This window comes from Vanessa cardui, chromosome 4, assembly GCF_905220365.1.
Source record: "Vanessa cardui chromosome 4, ilVanCard2.1, whole genome shotgun sequence".
Taxonomy (NCBI): domain Eukaryota; kingdom Metazoa; phylum Arthropoda; class Insecta; order Lepidoptera; family Nymphalidae; genus Vanessa; species Vanessa cardui.
In genome coordinates, this window is record NC_061126.1 from 6560079 (window position 1) to 6587153 (window position 27075).

The 27075-nt window shown below is 31.4% G+C and overlaps 1 protein-coding gene across 5 annotated transcripts; it reads right to left on the bottom strand.

The window, feature by feature from the left end:
- Positions 1-590: 590 nt before the first annotated feature.
- On the bottom strand, positions 591-12507 carry LOC124544476 (proton channel OtopLc-like). Of its 5 annotated transcripts, none has more exons than XM_047123050.1 (14): positions 12483-12507; positions 7284-7387; positions 5664-5825; positions 5430-5591; positions 3985-4099; positions 3599-3701; positions 3147-3263; positions 2604-3055; positions 2426-2525; positions 1904-2076; positions 1711-1825; positions 1478-1632; positions 1026-1172; positions 591-817 (listed from the first exon to the last, which is right to left on the bottom strand). In XM_047123050.1, exons 2-14 carry the CDS (start codon positions 7385-7387, stop codon positions 644-646), a joined length of 2079 nt encoding a protein of 692 aa, XP_046979006.1. In that variant the 5' UTR covers positions 12483-12507; the 3' UTR covers positions 591-643. The 5 variants fall into 5 exon arrangements, with proteins under 5 accessions (XP_046979006.1, XP_046979008.1, XP_046979007.1 ...); XM_047123052.1 differs by lacking the exon at positions 12483-12507 and adding an exon at positions 7785-7874; XM_047123051.1 differs by lacking the exon at positions 12483-12507 and adding an exon at positions 7781-7865.
- Positions 12508-27075: the final 14568 nt, after the last annotated feature.

Sequence of the window (27075 nt, forward strand, 5' to 3'; positions counted from 1 at the left end):
ATAAAAACATCAAAGATAACATTCCGTGACGCAATACCTTACTAATATTTTTCGAATGTATATGAGGTTTTATATTTTTATTATATCGTGATCGAGCCATCTGTGCAGGAAATTACAGTCAATAATAACACAGTGTACTCTATAATCTCTTACTTTCCTGAGATATCAGGCGCAGGTAGTTATGTGCACTGATGGCTTTACATGCTCTCCTAATCACGGATATTTATAATTATATGTCAAGGCATAATTGAACCAATGACTCAAATCTACTTTCCGCCACCTTATAGACTAACCACCAAACAGACGGTTGAATCGTTATAGCCATACATATTATACATGTGTGCGTCATTTTTAGCTGTTATATTTAATATATATTATTGTAGAAAATTACGTAGGCATGAAGTAAACGCAAACAATTAGCGAGTATTGTTGCTAGTTGATGGTCATGACAAAGGGAAGCATTCGATGCGTTAAATGTTTCGTCACGTTATGCGGAAATTTGACCAAACAATCATTTCAAACTTCACCTCGATTTGCATTTTTTCTTTCTCGATAAAATGTTAATGGGATAGTAAAACTTATTGAAATATTTTAATCATGGATGTTTTTTGTGTTTTCTTTATTTTTTCTTAAATTTAAAACATCAAATGTTTAAGTAAATAGGTTTGTTCTTAAAGCTATTTTTCCAAATTTCAAAGAGGCAGATCGTTGAGTGAAAACGGTAGAATATCGCCAAGGGCATGGAAACGTGCGTGATGATTGTCCACGCCCACGGGCCGTAGAAGTCAAGATGCGCAGGCCGGAACTCCGCACGATTCTTTAAAAAAATAAATGTTACATATTATTAAAAAGACAGAGAATATATTTACTGATAGATAATTAAAAAAAAATCAGAATTATAAATAAATAATGATTCATTCAGAATGATAGATAAAAACTTTGTGAGTATAAAGGATCTTTTTCAAAGATAAATACAATAAAAAAAATAAGGAGCACACTCAAAAACATATATTAGTATAAGAAACCTTTTCTAGCGTGTTGATTGCCCACATAGCCATATTTGCGACTAGTAAGAAAGTAACAAGTTGTCTTCCCGGCTTTCTTCTTCGTTGTTCTGAAGTTCCGCTCCGCCGCCACCAAGCGTCAATAATAAATAGAGACTGCAAGATTGTCTGTAACATTATCATCTTTTTAGCTACGGCATACGAGGAGTAGAATATGACAAAGAGCAATATGTTTTAAAACAGTTTCTTGAAATAGAGTACAAAATGCTAACGGCAAAGGGCAGCCACGATTAATATTGGAAACAGAAAAAAATATAAAATAAAGCCATATGCCAAATTTTATACGGCTATTTTATAAATTCTTAATACATAAATAGACCATGCCAGATGAAGTATTATTAAGATTACGCTAATACGAAAATGGTCGTCGAAATGTTTGTGGTGTTAAATAAATTAAAATACATATATTTTACTTGGTTTAGAGATAAGAATTCAGAGAAGAAACCAGTGAGTCCAGCTCCATTGCTGTAGTTCATCGTATGATGACAACCGATGAGACTGAACATGCAATATACAAACATTCCAGACTGCGCAAGAATCAACAATGACGTATCCAATCCAAGAACAGCTGGAACAAATACAAATCACAAGCTATTGATATTTGAATACTGACATGCCATATAATGTATATATTTATTGTTATTACCTTGTGATTTTCTCTTATATGGCAGCACTCTCATTTGTTTCAGTGCAATTGCCACAGCTAGTAAAGTCAGCGAGTACAATATCAACTCGCAAATATTTACTTCAAATATTGCATCCTAGAAATATATGTAAATTTAATATTTCTATCAAGTAAAACGAAATATAGTCAATTCTAAAAATAGACTTAGTCTTACATTGACTGTATTCGGATTGCTTGCGAGTACAAAGAACATAATTAATGATATGATAGTAATAACGATAACAAGTATGCCAGCAAATAATCCTCGATGTGCGTGCGAGCAGTCTACTGAGAAATGGTGCAAAGCTGTTCGACTGCCGTGCGGTGAGCTTACTCCTAACATACCCGCTGAAATGTTAATAAATAATTAAACAAATGAAATATACTTGGATATACTGTGCAGTGCATTGAGTCGGATGCGCTTAGCTTATTGTATAACATTTCGAGATGGGTTCTAACTTATTCTTATTATTTCCATTTAAACTGCACATTATAATAATCATTATATTTTAAAAATTCCTTAATAGAATTTATCACTTGTAATGAAATTATAGAAATATGTTTATTCATATATGGTTATATATAAGTTCGGTATAATTACACGATCGTGGTTGTCAGGTTAGTATGGTTCTACGTATCTCTTAATAGAATAAAAAAATCATTATTATAAAAAAATATATAAATAAAAGTATTTTACCAAATTGTTGTAAAATTTTTTCAGGAGTTACTGAATTATTGCGAGATTTGTTTTTATGGTAGCTAAATTTTTTTTCACAGTCTTCAGGGGTACATTTTACCTGCAAATAACCATAGATTTGTTTGACCTTTAATTAAAGTGGCTCTAAATAAGCTATAAGTATATGATTTCTACATACTTCTTTCCACATTTCGTAAAGAATAACAGCACATATCAGCGAGTATTCAATAGTGCATGGAAAAAGAAACGGTGATGCATTTTGTACCAACGTTCCCATAATATTAGATCTTCTACATGGTAAATTCTCCGTCTTATTATAACTGGTGTTGGGTTTTGTAATCATTGTATGTTCTAGATGGTTTATCTCGTGTTTCGTCTCCTCGACGAGAACATACAACCATTCGCACAGGTTTGTGGCTATCATATGCATGAATCCAAATCTCTGTATCATTTTGTGGCTTCCGGCTCCAATATCCTTATTTGTCAGAAATATAAGTTGCATCTGGACAAGAGTTAACGCCATGCGCAAAGCAGGCGTTAGGGCGGATAGAAATGATCGGCAGCGATCTGTCATTTCGAAATATTCTCCAAATTCCAAACCGCTGTAAACCATTGAGCCAATACCAAACGCTATTAAAATAAAATAAAAAGTTAACACTTCATTGATTATTAATCATGAAACTAGTAGTAGTTCCACATTACTGTGATACATAATGTTTACCTATAGCTCCCAGCCTCAAGTAAAAGCTGCCATAGCGGGAAATAGTTTCTTTTCGTTTTACTTTTTCAATAGGCGTTGCTTTTCCAGTACCGTTTTTGTCATCTTTGTCTGCTACATCTGTCGATTATGAAAAACAATTGCCATAATTGCTTTACTCTGACAGTCATCAAAAAAACGATCTTGTGTTAAAATTTTATTTAAATTAAGTTTTTTGTTGGCCGTCATACATGTGAAGAATGGATAAGCAACAATTATACGAATGACTGGAAACGTTAGTGGAATTCAGACTAAAGAAGGTAATCTTTGCAGTGGCCATTATGCAAACAAGATGTGATTTTAATGTCGCAGTTTTGTTACGCAAATGTTACTAATTACTGGAGCTTATATCTTGTGATTTTTGTCATTTAACTTAACCTCAGGGTGTATTTAGAATAATACATATATTTACTCACCGCGACTATTTATTATTGAGTTGAATGCCTTTTCGCGAATTAAATTCGCATAAAGGAATATTACAAACAATAAAGACACGAGGTAGAGATATAAGTAAAAACCCTGAAAAGAAAAAAATATCCCATAAAATTTTAAATTTAAAGCACAATTTATCCATCGTTCTCTTAGAATTTTGTTCAGTCATTTAGTCATGTTGTGGGTCCAGTGTGATAAATGATTGAAGGCTCATGGCACCTAAGCCAAAAATTGTAGATAATTATATCAGGGGTTTTGTTACTTAAGATTTTAAGGTGCGGAGAAAAATTGCTGCTGCAAATCTTAAACTGATTCTCGTATTGTCCTTTCAATGTAGTAATAAATATTTTTAAAAGAAAAGTATTATTACCTGATAATATGCGTCTGGTACGCCATTTGCAATAACCTCAGTTACAGGAAAAGCTAGTCCGAGCACCACGAGTAATTTCGCATACAACGCTGATAATGCTTTACTTAAGGCTTCACTATAAATGATAAATTTACAGTTATTTATTTTCAAATATCTTAGAAAAGGATGTGTTTATAGGACAATGACCCAAAAATTGTGGCAATTTACCCCCTAAGTACACACTTTAAAGAAGACAATCCTTAAACTAAGATGACGTCTTAAATATTTTATGTGATTTAAAAGTAAGTACCTAAATTACTTGATAATATGAGAAAAATAATGTGAAAGACACCATAAAAGTGGTCTTCTAGGTGTGATTGTGGTGGTGATAATTTAAACAAATCTCATGAAAAAAAAACCCAAACATAAACTTTGGGATCAAGTAACTATTGAGTATGTAACATTTGTATCAATCTGAGTGCAATCCATATAGTTATGAAACTAGAAAATCTTATACTCAAAATAATGTACTGCTCTCTAACAAACACGAAAGTTTGTCAAATGATTCGCATATTCTTGTATCTCTCTTTGTAAATGTGTATACAAAGGCGTTAAAATAATGAAAAGTCTATTTATATCAATAGGTGTATGAGTATAATATTGAAATAACATTAATATTTTAATTACAATTTGCGCGAAGCATTTATAGTGAATGCTCATCGAAGCATTGTCAGGCTGTCTATCTATTAACAAATAAAGGGTACGCTTTTGAATGGTGTTGATGCGTTGTAGGTCGCTTGTATTGTCAGCAACATTATGTAGACATGAATACAATTTACTATAATATATATAATAGAAATAGGTTACGTTTATATCATTTATTGTGAGACTAAATGAGTTTTTACACCTTTTTCCTTGAAAATTTAATTCAATCGAATATTATCTATTGGGATTTTATTAGAAATGATATACTGTAATTTACTGAAAGAAAAAAAACACATATTGATCTCTCTTAGAAATATGACATACCTACTTAGACATAAACTTTTAATTCTCACTCTTCTCTTAATATGACTAAACGAATAAATAAAAACATAAAGGTAAACAGGGTGGAACTTAAAATAGTACAATTATGATTCGAATGAGATTGCGGTCGGTAGAACATGTGTTAACTGTTTGTAAAGGCTGTGAGAAGAGCCGGTGTCGTTTGCATTTACCCCTCGGCTTGTCAGTTCTGACAGCGTCGGTCTGATTTATGTTCTTTCGACTGATATGATATATAAATATTACTGACTCGCATATTTTTTACAAATTGGACGTAATATGTTTATATCTATCTATATTTGAGTTCGTACATATGTGTGCGTTGATACGAAATGTCTGTAAAACGAGTTTGATAAATTGTAAGAAAATATTAAAATTTATAAACGAAGGGATGTTTTTAGTAATAATCATAAAGGGCTTACTGTCCCATGACTTCAGTTGCTGATGCTGGTGGCTCGTGAGTGGAAGCGACTGAGGTTCGGGAATGCGGCGTCATTTCAGACAAGAATCGCCTTTGTGTTGCTGCGCATAAAGCTAGTGCTTGCGATGGTCGGCGAAACGCTGCTATTATTGCTGAGGGACGTCTAAGCAAATGACAGATATTGTTAAGAAAATAGGGTGAAGTTAATGTATTTACTTGTGGTTTTTGTAGTTACCTTGTATTGAGATTAGCGGCGAGCTTGGCATCTATGTCGTTTGACACGCGGCGGCTGTTTGGTTGCGAGTTCGAAGTTTGTAAAAGTGATTCAACTCCGTGATTTAACATTGCCTTTGTGCGTTCCCTTAAATGGCCAATATCAGAGTATGAAGACTCGTCGCTATTGGAATGAAAAAAAAATAAAAATAGTATCAAAAATATAACATTATAATAGTAACATATCTGTATTTAATTAAATCTTCGTTAAACGGACAAAAACCAAATAGATTTTTATCAATAACAATTACAGGACAAATAAAAAAATCTGTTAACTGGAAATTATTTCTTATGTAAACGTAGAATATAACTTCCTTTGCAGCTTAGTTTGAGTATCTTGGAGTTTATATAGACCAGTCAAGCTTGGAGCGTATTATAGGACACAAAGCGGTCTATCAAACGTCATAAATATTTTCGCAGCTTCTGCACCGTTACTGCACCTAAATCCCTCTTTGTGCATGCATTTCTTACATCTATATCTTTTAGAGGATGTTTGAAAACATTCTATTGTAAATAAATACTATAAACAATATTTATTTTATTTTAAAACATTTACCCATTGGAATTACAATTCAAATGCTTGATTTATTACGATATTATTATACATAGATTATTAAACAAAAACAATTGTTGCAATTATTTAATTTCCTTTCTATAAAGTCAATATGCATATATTCTAATAAGGACATATGACATAATATCTAAGTATTGTTTATTTATATTTTATCTCAAAACGGGTCAAAATTATTGTTTGAAATATAAATAATTTTATTAATTTTGCTAAGTATATATTTATATTATACTTTGCTATATTTTTTAAAATATTTTGATAAGTTAACATTATTATTGAGAGCACACTGTAACATAAAATCTGGAATACTGCTTTGTATTGAACTATTTCGACAGCGAGACTGAGCCGCGAAATCTCCAAAATGTGTATCTTTACCGGAAATGTTTGAATAAACTTCCACATGTCCGCATCGTTTCTCTTGAATTTCAAAATATTTTATTTTGATATTATTTGCTTTCTAAAGAAGGATTTCATTATTTAAAGTTATCACATAAATATGCAATATGATTCTTTATTTTTTATCTTCATTTTTTGAATGAATTTGGTTTGGTTTTGATCTGATTGACTAAATGTCTCTAAATCAAATTATTTGTGTTTCGTAAGAATAAAATCTGTATTCTACATATGTTTGAGTTATAATTTTTCAAGAATCATATTTATAAAAGTCCAACAAGATTTATAACGCATAAAATTCTGTTATAAACAAAGAAGTACGCGTGCAACTGATCTAGCAAAAGATAAGCGATAAACCTCAACGAGAAGACAAAGAACTTAAAGGTAATTTAAAAGAAAACTTTAATTAAATTGTTTGCATGCATTAGCTTTGTGGTCGCGCTCTAGACGGTAAATTAATACAAAAATATTAATTGCATTTTTCTTTTATCGAAAACCTCGTAGTAAAACAATATATAATTACACAATGTTCATACCTTATCTTACTAAACGTTCGTGCATGTGACAGATTCTGCATTAACAGACAGTTTCATATACGTACTAATATAATAATCGTACCTGTCATTGTCGTTCTCTTCTTGGACAGTGTCCATGTCAGTGACGGTAACACCCGGACGCGACTCGCTCGCCTCGCACAGTGGTACTCGTTTGCCCGGACTCATCTACGATGACAACATTACAGTCTGGCCTTGCTTACAAAATACACGTAGATTATTACATTCTTAATACTACAAAAACATTATTGCGAGGCAATATTTTATAATGTAGGTTAAGACTAATGTATTCTGATGAAAATTAAGAGTAAACAATGATATCTGCAACGAAATTAAACAGCAACATACCTATCTATTAAATGTATACTAGATTTTTTCCGGCAGTATTTTTTCATTGCCCTAATCTTGCGAAATTCTGTAGCGCTCGGCGTTAGTAATTGAATCGACACGGCACAACCAAATTGCTTTAAACGAATGTTTTTATTTTTTCATTTTTGTTCCTCTAAACTTTATATCAAGCTAGATTACTACGCATATCGTTATGCTAAGACTAGTACGTACCTACTGAGCGGTAGCGTTTATTCTCTTTCCTCAGATGTATCACGCAACCTTATCAACCTTAAAAATGAGATAACTGCTAATCGTATAATATCCACCTGCTCATACAAACTAACTACTTCCAAAGCCCCACTTCAATTCATCAATGGGTTGAATAATATTAAAATCCAAATGTTATACAACGAAAATATTTTATCTGTATACACTGTAAAGAAAACAGAGAAGGAAAAAGGTGTTGAACTGTGTTTTCTTTGACTATTTATATACACGGATTCTGTGTTCTGTAGAATACATTGATACATTATACGTTAGTGTAAGTTTCCTTGGCTGGTTTCGAGTTAAAATAATGTCATGACATAGACTCAAATTATCAACTTTTGTAAATAAATATTAAAGAAAAGTTCTATTAAAAGCAATACAAACGTTTTTCTTTATTAAAAACAAAAGATAAAATTAATGTTAGTTGTCTCTGGATGGTTCTAGGGGGAAGGGGATTTAGTATAGTTTTAATGATATGAACAGACGTGATCTTAGGTTTTGTCTGTTTTAAGAGTTAATATACATATATAATAGAATGAGATTCAATCCATGTTTAATATTAATCTGTTAAGAAATGTTACGAAATACTTTACTTACGTTTCTCGAAGCAATTCTTCTAAATGTAATATATAAAAATACAAGAAATAATGTGAAATTTAGTTTTGAATGTTTATTTTAATAAAGACAAAGATTAAAGAGTAAGTTTGTTTGTCTTGTGTCCGCCGGGCGGTCCGCTCTAAGGTTGTTAGGTTGTTGAATAAGTTTCTGAATTAAGAGAACTGAAAGTTTTCTCATCTCGAGATTACAGCAAAGTGTTTACCGTTTGGCTGTAGGATGCGGCCGCGACGCCGACACCCTCCTAGTCATGTCTCTTACAGCGCTCACTCGATATTTTAAAACTCTATTAATGTTTATATTTTCGTGCGCTATCTGTAATGGCTATTTAAAATATTATTAGTTTTTTAATTACAATTACAACGTCATATTCTAATTTTGTAAACATATATTTTTAAATTGCCTGGATAAGTGTGTAAAAATGAAAAACAAAATGTTATTTAAAATAATGTAACTTTTTTGATTCATTATTAATTTTATGTAAATTCCCAAATATAATTATGTTTCTACTCTTTGTTATATTAAAACTGATAAATCGGTGATAATATAAATGATTATTTGAATATCTACTTATAATATCGACATCGTACTTCCCTAGGGAAAACATTCTTGGTATTTTCATAAAATATTTGCGTGAGTGTATCGCACCTGATGCCTTAGATGTCGCTGCACTCTAAACTGGCTGTGATTTACGTAAACAAAAAGCTGTTTCGAAACATTGAAGTGAAAAAGTGACACCACTGCCTTACGATATTCATAAAATGGTGTAAATTTATTAAACATCTAATATAACTTAACTAATAAATATAATGTGTTTGTAAATGAAGTCTTATTTTATATATATATTTATGCTCTTATTATTCATTTCTTTTGTCATTTATTAATATTTGTATTTTTACCTTATTTTCTATTAGAATATCTTAACTAGATTCAATTTTATTAATAAAATGTATTTTTATTTAAAGTTATAAGAAAATAAATCTTGCAAATTTTTAGTTACTCAGACATTGAAATAGTTGTGTGTGAAATATGATTTTACTTTTTTTAGTGTCTGTGGTTTGAAAATCTTTCAAATAATATATTTATTTAAGTTCTGGTATTATTTTCACTTTAAACATGTTATATTAATGTACCTAAAATAGATATACATAGTCGGGTTTGGAAAATAAATCTTTCGATGAATTTAGAACTTTTTGACGGAGACCAAAAACATAAATTTTGTTACCATATTGTACTCTAAATATTTGGACAATTACCGTGCTAAATAGTCTGTGGAGTTTATGTAATGAAAATAATCATGTCGTAATAAATACCTATATATTCCAAAATTTTATTTTATTTACAAATTTTTAATATATGACATTTGATGATAAAATCCAAATGCACTCTACGTCAACATTATCAAAAAGATTGATTCTATGGAATATGCAGATTCTACGTGAAGACAAATATACGTATATTTTTGATGAGTTCAATCTGATCTTGAAATAACTCGATGCTAATACTTGTCCACAGCTCGATGTGACTGTTTATTTCCACCAGTTGCTCGAGCATTGAGCATTGCAAACAAATCACTCTGCACCACTTAGTGCCTTGCGTCGTGATCTGTCTCAATTTACGCCAGTTATGCTATTTGCTTGTAAATATGATATTACGATACTTTTGTATGTATTTGTCCAAAAACATACGTCAAATACACTTTATATTCTATTGAAATTGTACCAATTTATTTACTTATGTTATATCAAGGCCATTTTATAGAATTTATACCTTTTCATTTGGATTAAAATAATATTTATTTATTTATAAGACAAATTATTTACTTTTACAAGTACCTCTGAATCGCCAAATGATATCAGCTAATATGATTGTTTTAAGGAATACAATCTATATAAAAAGTGGTTAGAATAAGCTTAGTTAACTAATTACTAGTTAACTTATTTACTTCATGGGTTACTCATTATCAATGACTATCTTAGTCGGTTTGTAAATAACAGCTACGATTGATTATCACACTTAGGTTAGGTATGCTTGCACGGAAGATAAAATATTGTACAAGTATGTGCGTTATCACTGGTGCACTTTCCATGCCTATCTCTTATAAAACCCAATCGGACGGCAATCCGATCAAGCGCAAGTCTAACAACTTTTGTAGTTTCCGAAGTACATAGTTCATAACATTGTCAACTTCCGAACACCATGCTGCTGAGAACATATTCACAAAAAAAAAAAATAATACCTCTATGCAAATAATTACATCCCGACCCGGTATTATAATTCGGAAGTTAGACAAACGATAGTCGAACTACCTTATCAAAATCCTATTCGGCTATGTATTATATGCAATATTTTTACTATAAAAGTATTTTGAATCGAATTTAATGAATACGAAATCAGGTATTTATTATGCAATAACGTATCGCATGATATTGGTTTGGTGTCTATTAATCCTACAAATATACTGGAATAAAAACAAGAATTTTCGCTAAACATAACCAGAATCACATTAGCAACATATACACAAATTAAAAATATAAATAATCGGTGTTGGACTGTTATCATAATATCATTTTTATTTATACATATATTATAAATATGATTATAACATTGACGCATTCGTTCAATAATGTAGAAAAATCATTCCGAAAACAGTCGAGCACGAAGCATTCCTTGATAAATAAAGGATATCATATTATTAATAAGAAAATTATTACTTATTATTATTGGTTCTCCGCTTTGTAATTGAAACTGAAATATTCCAGTTATAATTAAAAAAAAGCTATCGTGAAATTAGCTGTAACTTGTATCATTAAATTATTTATTATCAAGTAAGCTAAACGGAGATACACATGTAGCTTGTCCGTGCTGATTTTATTATATATTATTATTCTATCCTTTCCTAGTAAACGCCCAAAGGACTCAACTATGCATTTGATTTGAAGCAAACGGGCCTAAAATTTCGGAGAACTCGTAGCGAATCATTGGTACATACTAGCAGCCCGCCCCGCCTTCGCACGATTACAATAAGATAGGATAAAAGTAGAAGCGATGATTAGTAAGAACATATAAAGTTGATTACGACTTTCTCGTGTCGTTTTTCAGTCAAAACCTTATTAAAATCCGTTGATTGGTTTAGAAGAAGTATATGAAGACAGACATATATAGAATGCGACTTCGTTTTATAGATATACATTGTAGATGTAGATACCAGCTTTTTCTCATATTATTTCATGTTTCTTTTTAAATGGAAAAATATTCATATATGATCAATTTACAAACATTTAATGAAGATTGAACATTGCGAAGATTTAATTCAATTTGACTGAAGCGTAGACCTAAGCAAGTTATCTTCGTTACATGGTCTGCACGTTTTACCGTAACAAGAAACGTTATTTGTCGATGGGAATATATTTCTTTGCATCATTCAAAACTAGGAATATTATTGTTCGAATTTTAATACTTTAATTTGATTTGTATTTTTACTGAAATTGGTATTCTTTGTACACGTGACTTTTATTTTATTTTGATAAGATGTTAAAATTAAAATCAAGTTTTGTAAGCAACGAAGTATTGAAAAATTTTTATCAAAATGGACGCTACAAATTCTAGCCTTTTTATTCTACTATGTTCTTTTAAGCATAATTTATTTAATTTTTCGTATATCAAATATATTATGAAGTATTTATATTAATGTAACTTTTCGATATAATATAAATTTTCGAAACTATTCTACAAAAAAATAGTTGTAGGATAAAAATAATTTATATTTTAATATGTTGCTGTTGTTAAACTGAATTCGTAGATGAAATAATCGAAAAAACACGAATGTGTACAAAATTTTATATTCATTTGAATTAATGAATATGTAGGTTATATATCCTACTACCTTATTCCATCTATTACTTTATTTGACTTTAAAATAAAAAAAAAATATTTTTTTTTGATTAACAAATATATTAAAAAATATCCTTATAGACATAAATACATATGTTCAAGTAGAACTTATTTATGCCTGTAATGAAGTATTAAAAATAATTAAAAAAATAATTACCTGAACTAAACACAGAATAACTTTAAAATAATTAATAACAATGTATCTCCGAAACACGGAACGCACATAAAAACCTTAGCACGTCACAACATGTGGATCTTTCGTTTCATTTTCTACTGAGATTCAGTGATATCTTTACGTCGGAAGTCCGTATGCTAATTACGCTACGAATTTATATAGCACGATTCTCATTGGCGTTTTATTAAATAATTTTGTTTAGTTCTGTAGTAACTATTAGGTATAATCATTTATTGAAATTATGACTGAGATAAAATAACGACTGTGTTTTGTGTTGTTCACTATAAAGTTTGATAGAATTTAAAATAAACTGCGCCGATTTAAAAAATACAATTTTTCGACAACTCTATTCGGTGTTGACAACGCTGAAGTGAAACGGCGACTTACAAAGCTTCGGATTTTTCGACACGCGACTAGCTGGTCAGAGGACATGTTCAAAGAGCTTTGCTGTCCACCGCAGTGTTATTGCGTGTCACCAACCTGTGCCGCTCGTCTTGTCTAATGTCTACTTTGCTCTGTCTTTCAGCTCATTTATATCTTGCTTCATAAATTACGTTACAAAAATACTCTAAATGATGCCTGCTTTGGAACACAAAATCTTAATTATAACGTTTTAAATGGATTTATTTATTAATCCCTCCTTTTGTAAGCATTCAAAGCATGTTTTAAAATAAATATATACAAAGAGCGTTGTGGCGATGCCGCGAGAAATTTATTCTGTAAAATGAAGTTTAAATTTTTGACTCCTCTTTGACGTTCAAAGTTACCCGAGTTAATTCAATTTATTGTCTCTCTTAAAATGAAACTCTGCCGTAATGTTATTTGTTGGCTTCACCTACGCTTGTTGACATGCCCCAAAAAGCGAGTGCAGGAGCGCACCGGCATGGCTAAGTGATTCGATACACGTTCAATATGTTTCATTAGGGAGCACCGTGCTCACTTATTCAATCATATCGGCAGCGAGGCGCGCTTGCCGCCATCCGACGAAGCCTATGCAGCCTCTCTTCGTACTTCACTCTATTCTTACATAATCAGTTTTTCCGGCTCAAAATATTGTACACTCAATTTCAGGAAGCGTATTGATAAATAATGTCTTCCGACGGAGCCTCAATTGCGGCTCTTTACGTCGTATAATATTGTGGTATTTTCAATGGCTTTTATTATATGAAGATATTTTATTACACTTAGAAGAAACAATATCGAGCAATTAAAAAGCAATATCACGAGGAACTGCTGTATTCATTTTTCCTTCCCTCAACGGGCTTCGAATGCGGAACGTTTCCGTGGCGCCGCTTCTGAGAAGGAACCACTTCTCGAACGCTGTCTGCGTCCTGTGTCACAGGAAATGGTAATTACCGCCTAATCTCGCCCGAAGCGTAGGGCGGCCCGACGTCCGGATATGAACTTCCGTTATGAACAATTTAGCGCGCGAAATTGGACGACGCTACGTCCTGCATTCACCTGAATCAGATGATGCGACATACACGTGTCTATACAGCTCAGAGCTTGCACTTTGCAGTCATTGCGCCCCATTCATTGCTGCGATTTGCGCTCACGAATAAGTTAACGCGTCCAGCCTTACTGAATATGAATGTATGAAACCTTTTAAAAGCCCATGTCTAGGAAATTGGATTTTCTCAATTTTAAAAGCGTAGCTTATAATAGCTGTATAACCAATTTGCATAAATTAGGGGAACATATTGATAGTAACTATTTTCTTTTTAGTCATTGTAGTAGATTGTTTTACCTCAGTTTCTTTCCTCCAACTGAAGGTTGCCGGGAAGATATTGCTGTTTGTAGCGATGAGGCCGCTTCTTGTGTATCTTCTTGAAGGTGATCTCCATAAGGTAGATCTATGTATGTGTTTACGGTTTGTACAATGAAGAGTATTTTGATTTGATTTTTTTAAAAGAAACACAGAACATTTTATAAACAAAGGTCTAAATTTATATTAATTCAAAATACTAAGTAGTTACAAAATATAGATATTATATTATTACATTTAATAAAAGTGGCTAAGATACATGAAAATTTTGTTAAAGAAATACGGTGTTCGCGGAGCTGATTTCTTAGTCGAGGGTTGTGATTGTTAAATCGATCTGCCCATTCTTTACTAGTATACATATCATTTGATTTGGAATGCACAGTTGTTATAATATTATAAAAATACGTTAATGAATATTGCTCATTATATTATTAAGATAAGAAATTATGTAGTTGTTTCAATTAATTTACAATTGTAACAGGGCTATGCGAATCATACAAATGTATAAGCTTAATATATTTTCCATAATTGATCAATTTTATTTTGCAACTACTTAAATCTAATTATTTTACTGTAATTGATGTGACTACATAAATCAATTACAATTAAAATATCTATAATTTACATCATATTATTTTTAAATATCATACATACATAAATCTTTAGTTATGATAGTTTTTGTTTGATGTTTATTTATTTTCTATAGCAATACATTAGAATCTCTTCAACTTGAAATAAATGAGAAATCTAAATAATAAAATATAGAAATATATGTAACCTATTTAAAAGATGTGTCGATACATTTGGAGTTCATAAAAATATGTATTTATAAATAAAGTAACAAATCTGTGACATATGGGAAAACAAACAATCTGAGGGATTTTGACAATGTGGAGATAAAAAAATAACATAATTGAAAATGGAAGTTAAAAAAATAGAACTCTTTCATAGTTGTTCCATTTTTTCGTCTAATATATTTAAATAAAGAATGCTTTGATTCTTATAGAAATCCGATAAAAAAGGGTTATAATTAAAAAAAATTAAAATAAGTTAATAAAAGTTAAATATCTAAGTAAACGATATTAGTAGAGTTATCTGTTATTGTACTAAAACTATGGCTTTAAAGATAAGTAGATTAATTTCTGGTTTTAACCAGGAATTAATACTTTAAAGAAATGCTAATCTACGTTTGATGTTACTAAAATAAAAAAGCATTACGCTACGAGGTTCTCTAATTTTGTTTCGGAATTGGAATCATTCGGAAATAAAACATGCAAGAACTTAAAAATAAAGCCAGTCACAAAATATAAGGAAGACGTGTTCATTTAAAAAAAATACTTAACTTAAACGCAGAGAAATAAGGAAATAAAAAGTGAAATAAAGCATGTGTATATTTTAAGATTTGTTATACTATATATTTATTATTATTATCAGAGTTACTTTTTACTCTACATTAGGAATACATTCTACTTTGAATACCAAACGTTGACACAAATGATGATCACAAATCGACTGTGGCTAATGATCGCCATTCATCGTGATCTGCATTGATATGGAGCTATTATTACTTGGAACTACAAGCCTCGACCATCGGTCAGACATTTGTCAATGCAAGTAGACTGATACCTACTATCTCAACCTTATCGTCCAATCAAAGACCCATCACGTATTATATTATTGACCAAATTCCCCTACAATATACACACACTATAATATGTGTCCTAAGAAACATAGTTATAAACATCTTTTAATAGTTTACTAATCCTCCTTTCTTCTGTTAGGATACATTATCCTTCAATATAATGCCATATTCAAAGGCTTATGAAATAGCTCTTTAATTAAAATATCAAATAAAATAAATGTAAATAAAAACATCAGTAATACGATTTAAAACCAATGAACGGGCTTAATAAAACGTCGATTAACTCGCGTAATTAACTTATCGCCATGGATGATGCGATAAAAATCAGTGCAACAAAATGGCAGTAGTCGAAATGCAATGAAATTGAGGAAAATGATTTTGATATTCAGAGAGCGAGAAACGAACGGGCGCGGCGGCCGTTATTGTCGGCTCCCATACAGCTTCCAAATGGACTGCGTTCGTTCAATTTCGATACTTTTACAACACAATAGGCGAGAGTAAGGCGTGTGCGCTCACCTGTCAAATTAAAAAAGCACTTGAATATTCAAAATAAACCAGGTAAAGTGTATATGGAGATAGTATACAGCGGGAGTTTTAATTTTTGTGAAGGTAATTGAATTCCATTCACCATTGGACACTAAAGTTTGAAATAAAATTTTATTATAGTCCTTTTAATCCATCAAACAGCAAAAAACGTAAACGTTTCAAAAATCCATTCTGATGCACTTTAAACAACTTTCTACAATGTTATTTAGATTGTTGAAAACAATATTGAATGAGTTTTTGCTAGTGCACTTAATGTTCAGTAAAGTTTAGTAATTGAATCAGTTGTTCACCATAGAAGACTGACACATTCTGACTTTATTCGGGAGTAATAGGGCATTTCGAAAAAACGATCATAATATGTACGCGCAAACATTCAGAAACTAACCCAACACTTATCTAGTCTCACGCCATTGTTTAATATTGTTTTTAAATGGATTTTATATATTTCTGTATAATAGTATGTCATCTTTTTATTGTGTAGGGATGTAAATACTACATTTTTAAACAATTATTATATTATGTGGCAAATATTTTAACTAAAAATAAGAAACTAAAATAGAGTAAATATTATTCACTTAACAATTTTTTTCTCACAAAAAAAAATATTATATAGTTGTAATTGGGTGTGTCAAAGCTGTCGGGTTAGCTAAGATGTATATATGTAGGAGTACATAAGTAGTGGATCATGCTCGATTGGGAGATTTAGAAAAAAACGAACAGATGGAAAGAATTGTCTAAGTTAATGGAAAAAAATGATTATTAATATAACTTCCTACTAAAGGAATTGAATGATTCATTGCAATTCCACGTTGCTTAGTTGGAGTTAGAGGTTAGAGAGAGAGTTAGAGGTAGCCAAATTTTCATGCATACAATAATGAGCAAGATATATAAGACATATATATATACGAGCTTAATCAAATAGTCTGTTTCATTTGAACTATTATTTAATAAGAATTTTGAATGTAAAGCTACCTTGGTTTGGAATGTAGATTCTGTCGAGATGAAAACTCAATACAGCCTCTTTTCCGCCATTTCAATTACGATGTTATGTCAATCAAATAAACATAAATTTATTTATAGGCGAAGTTAAAAATATCTAAGTGGTTTTACTTTTATCGGTCAAAGGATTTATTGATCATTCTCTGTAGCAATATACTTTAAAAATATATGCCATGACTATGAAAATGACAAAATATGTTACTTTTTTTTTAATGAACTGTGAAGTATAGTAGAAGACGGAAAATTAACTGTACTGGTCACCTTCGCCATGCGCGCCCCATAGATGCTTACGGTGTAAGAGGAGCTGGTAGAGAATGCAATTTTTTGGCTGTGATTTATCCAAAGCATTTGATCGTGTAGAGCATGAAATGCTTTTGTACCAGCTAAAACATTATGGTGTTAATAGTAAAGCTCTCAATCTTATTGTATCATGCTTGACTTCAAAGAATTGAAGGTGTCTATTATTTATTATTATTTATTATTTATTTATTAGGTTTGCTAGCAGTTGTTACATTTTAATGATACAATTTATTAATTTATATACTAATTACTTTCTAAATGTACAACTATATTAAAGCAAACACGACATGTACGATTAATATATACATCCTGTTTAAGTGGTTCTAATTTGATAAAAATGAAAAAAATGATCACATGGTAGGAAAAATTAAAATTATTACAATTACAACTATTAAACTAAAGTTAAAACGATTTTTTACAATTTAAAATTTAAAATAAATTGGTTATTTAGATTACAATATCATCAATTTAATAATGGGTTAACAGTATTCAACAATCAATCTCAAATAAAATACAACAATAAAAATTTATAATATCTTAAAATTAAATTATATTATGGCATGCATTGATAACGAAAACAATTAAAATAATTTATCATTCAATCATAATAATATTGTTCCATAAATCAAATAAAAAAAAAAAAAAAATAGATTATTATAACGTAAAATTTTGCATAAATTAAAAATTTGAAATTTGGACATCAATAAAATATTAGACGCTTTTAATTCTGTCTATGACTAGGTATCGGAACTTTGGGAGGCTTACAATGTTTAAATCTATTGAATCGCTGAAGTCATTGAGCAATTTGGACATTCGAGCAACTGCTGAGTGATTACCAAAAACGGTTTTCCGCCGTGGTGCGGAGAGAGGTTTTACTGGGTTACGAGGGTATCTGGATGGTGCTCTAAAGTTAAATTTGGATAGTAAATGGGGACAGTCAAGTTTGTTTCTAAAGATTTTATATAAGAATATTAGGTCTAATAAAGTTCTTCTGTTTTCTAAGGTCATCATGTTAAAATATTCGATTCTCTTTGCGTAAGACGAAATTTGTTTAGCAATACCCTCCGTGTATGCTAAGTGCCATAAGAAACGCCTCTGTATACGTTCTAGCCTCAGCTGATGGGTGGCATAATGTGGTCGCCAGACCATACTGCAGTATTCCAAATTGCTACGTACAAGGCTGTTATACAAAATAATTTTGGTCTTTACTTGTTTGAAAATCCTGCCATTCCTTAAAACAAAGCCAAGCATTTTTGTACTTTTATCAACGACATGATCAATGTGCAGGATATACGTTAATTTCTGATCTAAAAAAATGCCAAGATCCTTAATATGGGTTACTTCCGTTAGTCTCTCGTGTTGAAGGTAATATTGTGTCGGCAAAATGTTGTGTTTGCGTGTAAATTTTATGTGCGAACATTTTTTTATATTAAGTGACATGCCATTAGTCTTAACCCATTCGACTATTCGATTAAAGTCCATTTGTAAGAGGACTGAGTCGTCAAGCGAATGAATAATTTTTGAGAACTTCAGGTCATCAGCATATAGGGACGGTATGGAGTATTTAAAACACGTTACGATGTCATTAATAAAGATATTAAATAGTATTGGCCCTAAATGGGAGCCTTGGGGTACGCCTGTTGCTATCATGTGTTTGTTTGATGTGTAACCATTAACTGCAACGCAAAAACTTCGGTCACTTAGGTATGAAGAGAACCATTGCAGCGATATTCCAGAAAAACCATAAAGCTCTAGTTTCTGTAGTAGAATACAGTGAGGTACTTTATCAAATGCCTTCTGGAAATCTGTGTAAATAGCATCGACCTGTTGTTGAGAATCAATAGCTTCACTTAGATATTCAGTGAAGTTCACTAAGTTCGTACTACAAGACCTGCCCGTAACGAATCCATGCTGATACTCTGAAATGAAACGTTTCATATACACTTTTATATAAGGACATACTAAGGATTCAAAAATCTTGGCGAACGTGGATAACATAGATATTGGTCTATAATTTTGCACTAAGTTATCTTTGCCATCTTTATGGATAGGTACAATCCTAGCTTTTTTCCATGAAGTAGGAAATATTCCAGTTCGCAAAGAAGTGTTAATAATTATGTACAGCGGAAGGGCCAAGCTGGAAGCACAGTTCCTAATCAGGATAGGCGGTATGTTGTCAGGGCCAGAACCTTTTGAGATGTCTAAGCTAGCTAGTTTATTAAAAATCGTTTCAAGGGTGATTTCTGGAAATATGAAGTTGTCGCTGATACCTGTCATTGGAAGAAGATGTTTTGAGATATATTCTTGGGTTAGACGTGTGACATTTTTCGTCGGCTTGTATAGTGTGCTAAAATAACTAGAAAATAAGTTGCAAATTTCTTCTCCAACACTAGTTGTGATCGTGCCGTCACTCATTGATGAAGGGTAAGAACTTCTATTGTTTCTCTTACTTTTAAGGAAAGACCAAAACATTTTAGGGTTTTTGTGGATCTGAATCTCAATGTTATTATTATGGTTATTATATGCGTCTTGAGATAATTTTCTACAGCGTTTACTGATTAACTTGAGTGATAGATCATCCATTGGGTTCTTATATTTTTTTACGCGTTCTAATAATTTGTGTTTTTCTTTAAGTCTCTTTTTTAAACTGTGACTAATCCAGTTGGGATAACTATCTTTTTTAACATTTTTTAGTGGGACAAATTTAGAAATTAAGTTTTGTAAAGTATCGTATAGAAGGCATACCATTTCATTGACGTCAGAACAGGCCTCCAGTACCTTATACCAATCTAATTCATCTAATGATTTAATGATAGAGTCAAAATCAGCTTTAAAGAAGCAATATTTTTTTGACGTGTTACTTTTTAGTGTATTATATTCAATACTAGGGATGCGAATTTCTAAGGGAGGATGCAGCGAATCAATATTGCAAACAAAATTATTAGACAGTTCCACGTAGCACTTAGGAAAGTTAGAGAGTACAAGGTCTAAGATTTTATTTTTATTATTAATGATGGTATTAAATTGCTGTAAACCATTTTCTGATACAAAATCTAATAATAACTGCGCAGCAGGAGGATAGGGCTTAAATAACGAATTTTGAAACATATTCCAGTCAATACAACTCAAATTAAAGTCACCCACAATACAAGTGTACATGTCATGTTGCTCGGCTACGCGATTACAATTATTAAAAAAGTGCTCAAGAATCGGTTTTTTAACGGGTGGTGGAAGGTACACAGCGCATAAGACTAATGATTTGACGCCTTTGAAGTTTGGAATTTTTAAAGTGATCCAAATATCCTCAATATCGCTTTCCCATTCATATTTTCTACAGGATATTAGATTTTTATTAATACCGATAAGAACTCCTCCACCATCCGTTTTATTGCTGAGTTTGCAAGAGCTTCTGTCTCTTCTGTAAACATTATATCTGTTATCAAACAACTCACTGTTTAATATTGAGCAGTTTAACCACGTTTCAGTCAATACAATTATGTCGAAATTATTAACAGAAATATTACGGTATACTTCGTGGGTCTTAGTTTTTAAGCCACGAACATTCTGATAAAATATATTCAAAGCTGAGAATTTTAACAATATAATACCAAACTCATGACAACACTTTTAAAAAATTACCGACATTACTTTAACGTATCCAAAAACTCCATGTCCTTAACTATTTTGAAATCTGAACTGTCATTTTTCCGAACAAAGATACGCCCGTTCCTTATCCATACGTATCTATAGCCCTTTTCCTTTGCCTTGATTCTTGTGGCCGCATGTAGAGCTTTGTTTGCAGGCGATAAATGTTCCATAACATAAATAGGTTTCTTGATTCCCCCGATACCTAAATGCGATGTGTTCAATTTGTCATTTGGGTGCGTTTTGTTAAATTTGATAACAGATGCTAGGAAGCTGTCTCGAATATTCATTGAGCTAAACTGAACTACAATAGATCGTGGCCGCGGACTTTGGCGATTAACTTTAGCTACTCTAGAACAACTTAATATTTTATCTACGGACATTTCTGATCCAATAATATTGCCCAATTGTTTAATAACTGTATTTAAATTTTCGTTTCTGATTTCTGGAACACATTGAATCTCTAAGTTTCTTTCCCTGGCCCGCTGTTCGAGATCGTTAATACGGGTGGTTAAATTAGATAAATTTGTTTGTGCTTTTAAATTCTCGTCCTTCAATTCTTTAATTAAAATTATATTCGATTTATGTTCTTTAATAAAATCATCATATTGGCTATTTATAAAGTTGATTGACGTTTTCATTTCACCGAGTTCGTCTTTGATTAGCTTGAGCTCGTCATTCAAAATAGACTTCAGAGATAATTTCAACTGAGTAAGCATAACATTCATTTCGTCTTTGACAATTTCTTTAAGCATATCGCGGTATTCGCCATGGGATAAGACACTGTTAAGTTCCGATGCAGGTGGAGAGGAGAGAGCCATTCTCTTTGTAGATCTTTTAGTGATGTTGGCATTATCGGGTACTCCTGTATTGATCGTTTTCGTGTGAACTGGTGTATCCTCGTTATTGCCTTTTGATCGCTTAGGCGTACATGTTGGGCAGTTCCATTCAGATATAGCCTTGTCTGATATCTGTGAATAACCAGTAGCTTGCAAGCAATTTGTGTGATAGGCGTTCTTACAACGTACACAACACAAATACGATTCACCGTCTTTATGGTCTTTGCAACAATTCCAATTTAGCTTCGGCATTTTATAATGTTAAAATCAAGAATAATAAAGAAAAAGTTACAGCCTCCTCGAGGATTGAACCTAGGACCACCGGCGCGTAAGTCTACGCCGGCAACCGCGAGGCCAATCGATTGTTACTTGCAAAGGTGAAAAAGGCGAACACTCTATACTCGCGCTCTTCGTCAGCTACTCGTGAGTGCAGAGGTTAATGACCGCGGTGCATGACCATGCAGAATGAACCAGTAAACTGTACACATTAAACGTATTCAACAAAAAGTATCACTGATTTATAATAACAAAATGAGTGTCACATACGCACTTTTTTCAAATTATTCAATTGTCTTTCGTAGGAACTACAACACAATGTACTAATTATCTAAATTCCGGTGATTTATTCAATATTAAACGTATTATTAATTGGGAGACACAGGATGTATGACCGACGACTTACGGCGCTAGCCGTGAACTGATGATTATTCGAATGATGATTATTCGAATTTCTGGATGTGTATTGTTCCAAGAATGAATTTTGTTTGGTATAGAAAGTTAACAAGTTAATTAGGACGATTTTAACAATACGTTATCTAAGTTAGTAGTTCTGAATTCCAAAAAAAAATAAATGCGTAGTGATTGTCTTACCTAATGTAAGAAGGCTTACTTTAAACATTAGTGATTTAAATGTAACTGTATTTTTAGGAATCACTTTAGACTCGAAGCCTCAGTAGAAGTCTCATTTATTGTCTATGGTGACTAAAATCCGAAGTAGAAAAAATAGATGATAATTTTCGATTAGTACTTTGGTTATTTTCATAGGATTACCTATGTTTTATGGCGTTTTACTTTTGAGTAACATTATAGATAAAAAAAGATCATCTATCCATATTGGTGTTTGAGACTGACCTCGGGATGTTTTTAATAAAGACAATTGCTTAAGAATATGATTGCAACCATATTTTGTAAATTTATTATAATATGTGTAGATTTTGAATGAAACCCTGACGACCATTATATATGTGGAGGATAGGTAGACTTATACCATCTTGTTTCCGACCTTTGAGAAGTCAATAAACAAAACCTTTCATAGGGCACGGTATTCGTTTCAATGATGAGAGTCCACACTTATGTTAATATAATGTCAAGAGAACATTGATAATTTATTTATTTATTTATTTAGGCACACAAACATAATATAATGCGGGTCACATTTGAGTTACAGTCTAAAATTATTTTTAGCTTGATTATATTCTTAAACACGTGTACACGGCATACTCGTTAAAAAAACAATATTTTAGTCAGGTGCTACATTAGTTAGGTACAATTCATGACTAATGAATAAATAAGAACATATAAATTAAATTCAATTACTTAGTTGCTGATACAAAAAAAAAAAAATTAAATTAAAAAATGTTTAAATTAAAAATTACATTAACAAACATTAGAAATTAATTTAAATCACATTCATTAAGATAACAATAATAAAAAGGAGCAAAAGATACATTAGATACATTCAATAAAGATTGTGTAATAAGTATAATTAAAAATAATAAATAAATTGTCAAAATTAAAATACAATTCAATAAAAACTACATGGAAATTAAATGGCAAAAAGTAAGAAAGAAAAGTCATTGGAGAGTTAATCATTGAATCGTCGATATAATATGCCTTACCCTATTTTTAAAACTAGTAAAATTGGGATCAAATATATCTAACATGTCACTGTGTTTTGAGGGTAAATCATTGTATGTGCGGCAGAATCTAACAATTGGATTATAATATGATGTATTATTGATGTGAACGCTGAGAACTATTTAGAGAGGTATTTAAATGTGGATGACGAGATCTAAATTTGATGTTGAAATTAATGAGCGATAACAAGGCCGATGAGTCGATTTTAGAATGAATTATTTTGTGCATTGTGTAAAGTTCATTACATGTACGTCTTTGTTTCAGCGTAAGCATATTAAAATAGCTAATTCTATCTTCGTACTTCGGTACAAGAAGAAAATAAACCTTTTTTGAACGCGTTCGATATTGTCATTGTGGATAGAATAGAAAGGCGACCATATTGTCGAGTTGTACTCTAAGATGCTACAAATTAAAGATCTATACAGATGAAGAAGGCTACAAGGGTTTTTGAAGTTTTTTGCGAGTCTATAAATGAAACCGAGAATTTGAGTACTCCTCACAATTAAGTATACATAATGATCGCAAAAACGCAATTTTTCATCGAAAATTATGCCCAGACTAATACTGTTAAGACTATGTTCAAAATTGATTCGTTGCCTCCTATGGCTAAACGTAATGACGTTGCACTTATTTACATTCAGCAACATATTGTTTTCCTTGCACCATTTATCCACACTATCCAAATCTGATTGAAGTTTTAAAGCATCTTCGACATTATTGACAACAGAATATATCTTAAGATCGTCAGCATATAATAAACAAGGGCATGTCAATCTCTCCACGAGATCATTAATAAATATAATGAAGAGCAAAGGACCTAAATGGGATCCCGGTGGGACACCGGAAGTAACTTTAACTGGAAGAGAAACTTCTCCCTTGATTGCGACTAACTGACTTCTATTATTGAGGTACGATTCCATCCAACGTAGTAGGTCACCATGAATACCATATTGCCTTAACTTCATGCACAGTATTATATGATCAACTCTATCGAAAGCCTTTGAGAAGTCAGTATAAATAGAGTCGACTTGCGATCGCTTGCCAAAAGCACTGCACAGGTAGTTTTTGTACTCCAGAAGATTAGAACATGTGGATCTATGTTTAATGAATCCATGTTGTCGGGGAGAGATAAAAGGTTCAACGTGGTGATATAGCGCATCATAAACAATGGATTCAAATATTTTTGCTAAGCAAGACAATATACTAATCGGCTTATAGTTTTCGCAACGAGATTTATCACCTGACTTATGTATCGGTATGATATGTGCAGTTTTCCAAGCAGATGGGAAAATACCTGAGTAATAATTATTTACAAGACGAAAAAGCGTGAACTTGGTATTTGTTAATAACTAGGCGTGTAATATAACTTTAGTTTTTACTTATATACTTCTTTGATATATTCAGTAATTGACTTTTAGGTAGAATCAGCCATCTTAACGGGTGGTTGCTTTAGATTTAATTCAATATTATAACATTACGATTCCTAAGAGATCTTATAAGTTTACTTGAATAATAATTATTTTGTATATGAAGTTGACTTTTTAACAACGATAGCGTTAAATTATCACTACCACTACTTTTTAATAATATAGTATATTATACTATATATTGTTCTCTTATGTTGGTGAAAATGAATAGGAAAAAATAGTAAGGGAATACGGACAAAATGACACAGTCACCTTATTTAAAATTGGCGAGTATTAGATACATCCCTGAGCATGTAAAGGGTCACAGTCGCATCGCAGTGACCAGTTTAAACGTGTTGCGCGCCTTTAAAAGTTTATTTTACAGATTAGATTAGAGGTTTTTGCCTATATTATAGTAAATTATTTGTTGTTATTTGTAATTATTTCTATTAAAATCGATGAACTATTTCAGTTTAGTTAGAACATATAAAGTTTTTAAAAACACGACTTTTTGGTTTGACGTTCGCGTCAAACCAACGACCACAAACGATTTATTTGTGAACTGTGATCTTAAGAATTAGTATTATCATTTTGTCCGTAATATATGGATAGCATGGTTTTTGTGATTAGTTACATTTTTCTTAATATACATTTTGTTATAGTTCCGACTTAATTAAAAGACTGTTTTATTAATGCTCAATAAAATAAAGATCACCATTAACGATTGAGACTGACTATAATACAATTAAATAAATAATTATGATTAAAAAACAAAACACCATATTATTTTGTCCGTACTTCCCCTATTAGAATAAGTCATTGACGTTTTATATGCTTTTGTTTCATTTCAGGATAAGAGTATTAACTCAATTCTTTAAATACACATAAAACCAATGTTTTTATATGTATTTAGAGAAATGAGGAAGATGAAATTTAGAGATATCAGGAAGGCGAAAGCGGAAAACGCACGCTTTTTGGTTTCGCCAATAATAGCGCGTTGTACTAGAATTGGCAGATGGTACTCCATTTTTCGAGGCGATATAACGTTAATTTAGTTTATCATCAAATTGAGGTGTTAAATGTTACGCATAACATGCATGCAGACGGCACTTTTTTTAAGCATCAGATGGTCGGGGTTTGTTTCAAGTAGTTTCATTACATGTTGTCTATCAAAATTTGACCTTCATTTAATTTTTTTTCCTTTTTTTGACAAATAGTCACAAAAATTAGACACATAAAAACTTTAGTGATTGCATCGCTCTTGAATTCCTAAGGTAACTTTTCCAATAAAAAACGAGGATAGGCAAGCTAGAGGATGGTACATAATTGGCCTTATATGTGTAACCTTTTCCCCTTATTATAATATAGGTTTTTAGATTATTTGGTTCTTCTTGAATAGTATATAAAATATAATAAATATTCATTTGGTTAATATCAACTAGGCAATTTTTCTTAAAGCAATGTACATGTTGAACTTTAATTGTTCAACTTCTAAAATTTATCTGAAAAGCTTAAT

What these genes read in the sequence shown, in the direction of transcription:
- LOC124544476 (XM_047123050.1), bottom strand. Translation starts at nt 7,387, where the DNA reads ATGAGTCCGGGCAAACGAGTACCACTGTGCGAGGCGAGCGAGTCGCGT. An exon ending in CTTGAGGCTGGGAGCTATAG is followed by an intron (nt 3,056 to 3,146) that starts GTAAACATTATG and finishes TTATTTTAATAG; the next exon opens with CGTTTGGTATTGGCTCAATG. An exon ending in GCAATCCGAATACAGTCAAT is followed by an intron (nt 1,826 to 1,903) that starts GTAAGACTAAGT and finishes ATATATTTCTAG; the next exon opens with GATGCAATATTTGAAGTAAA.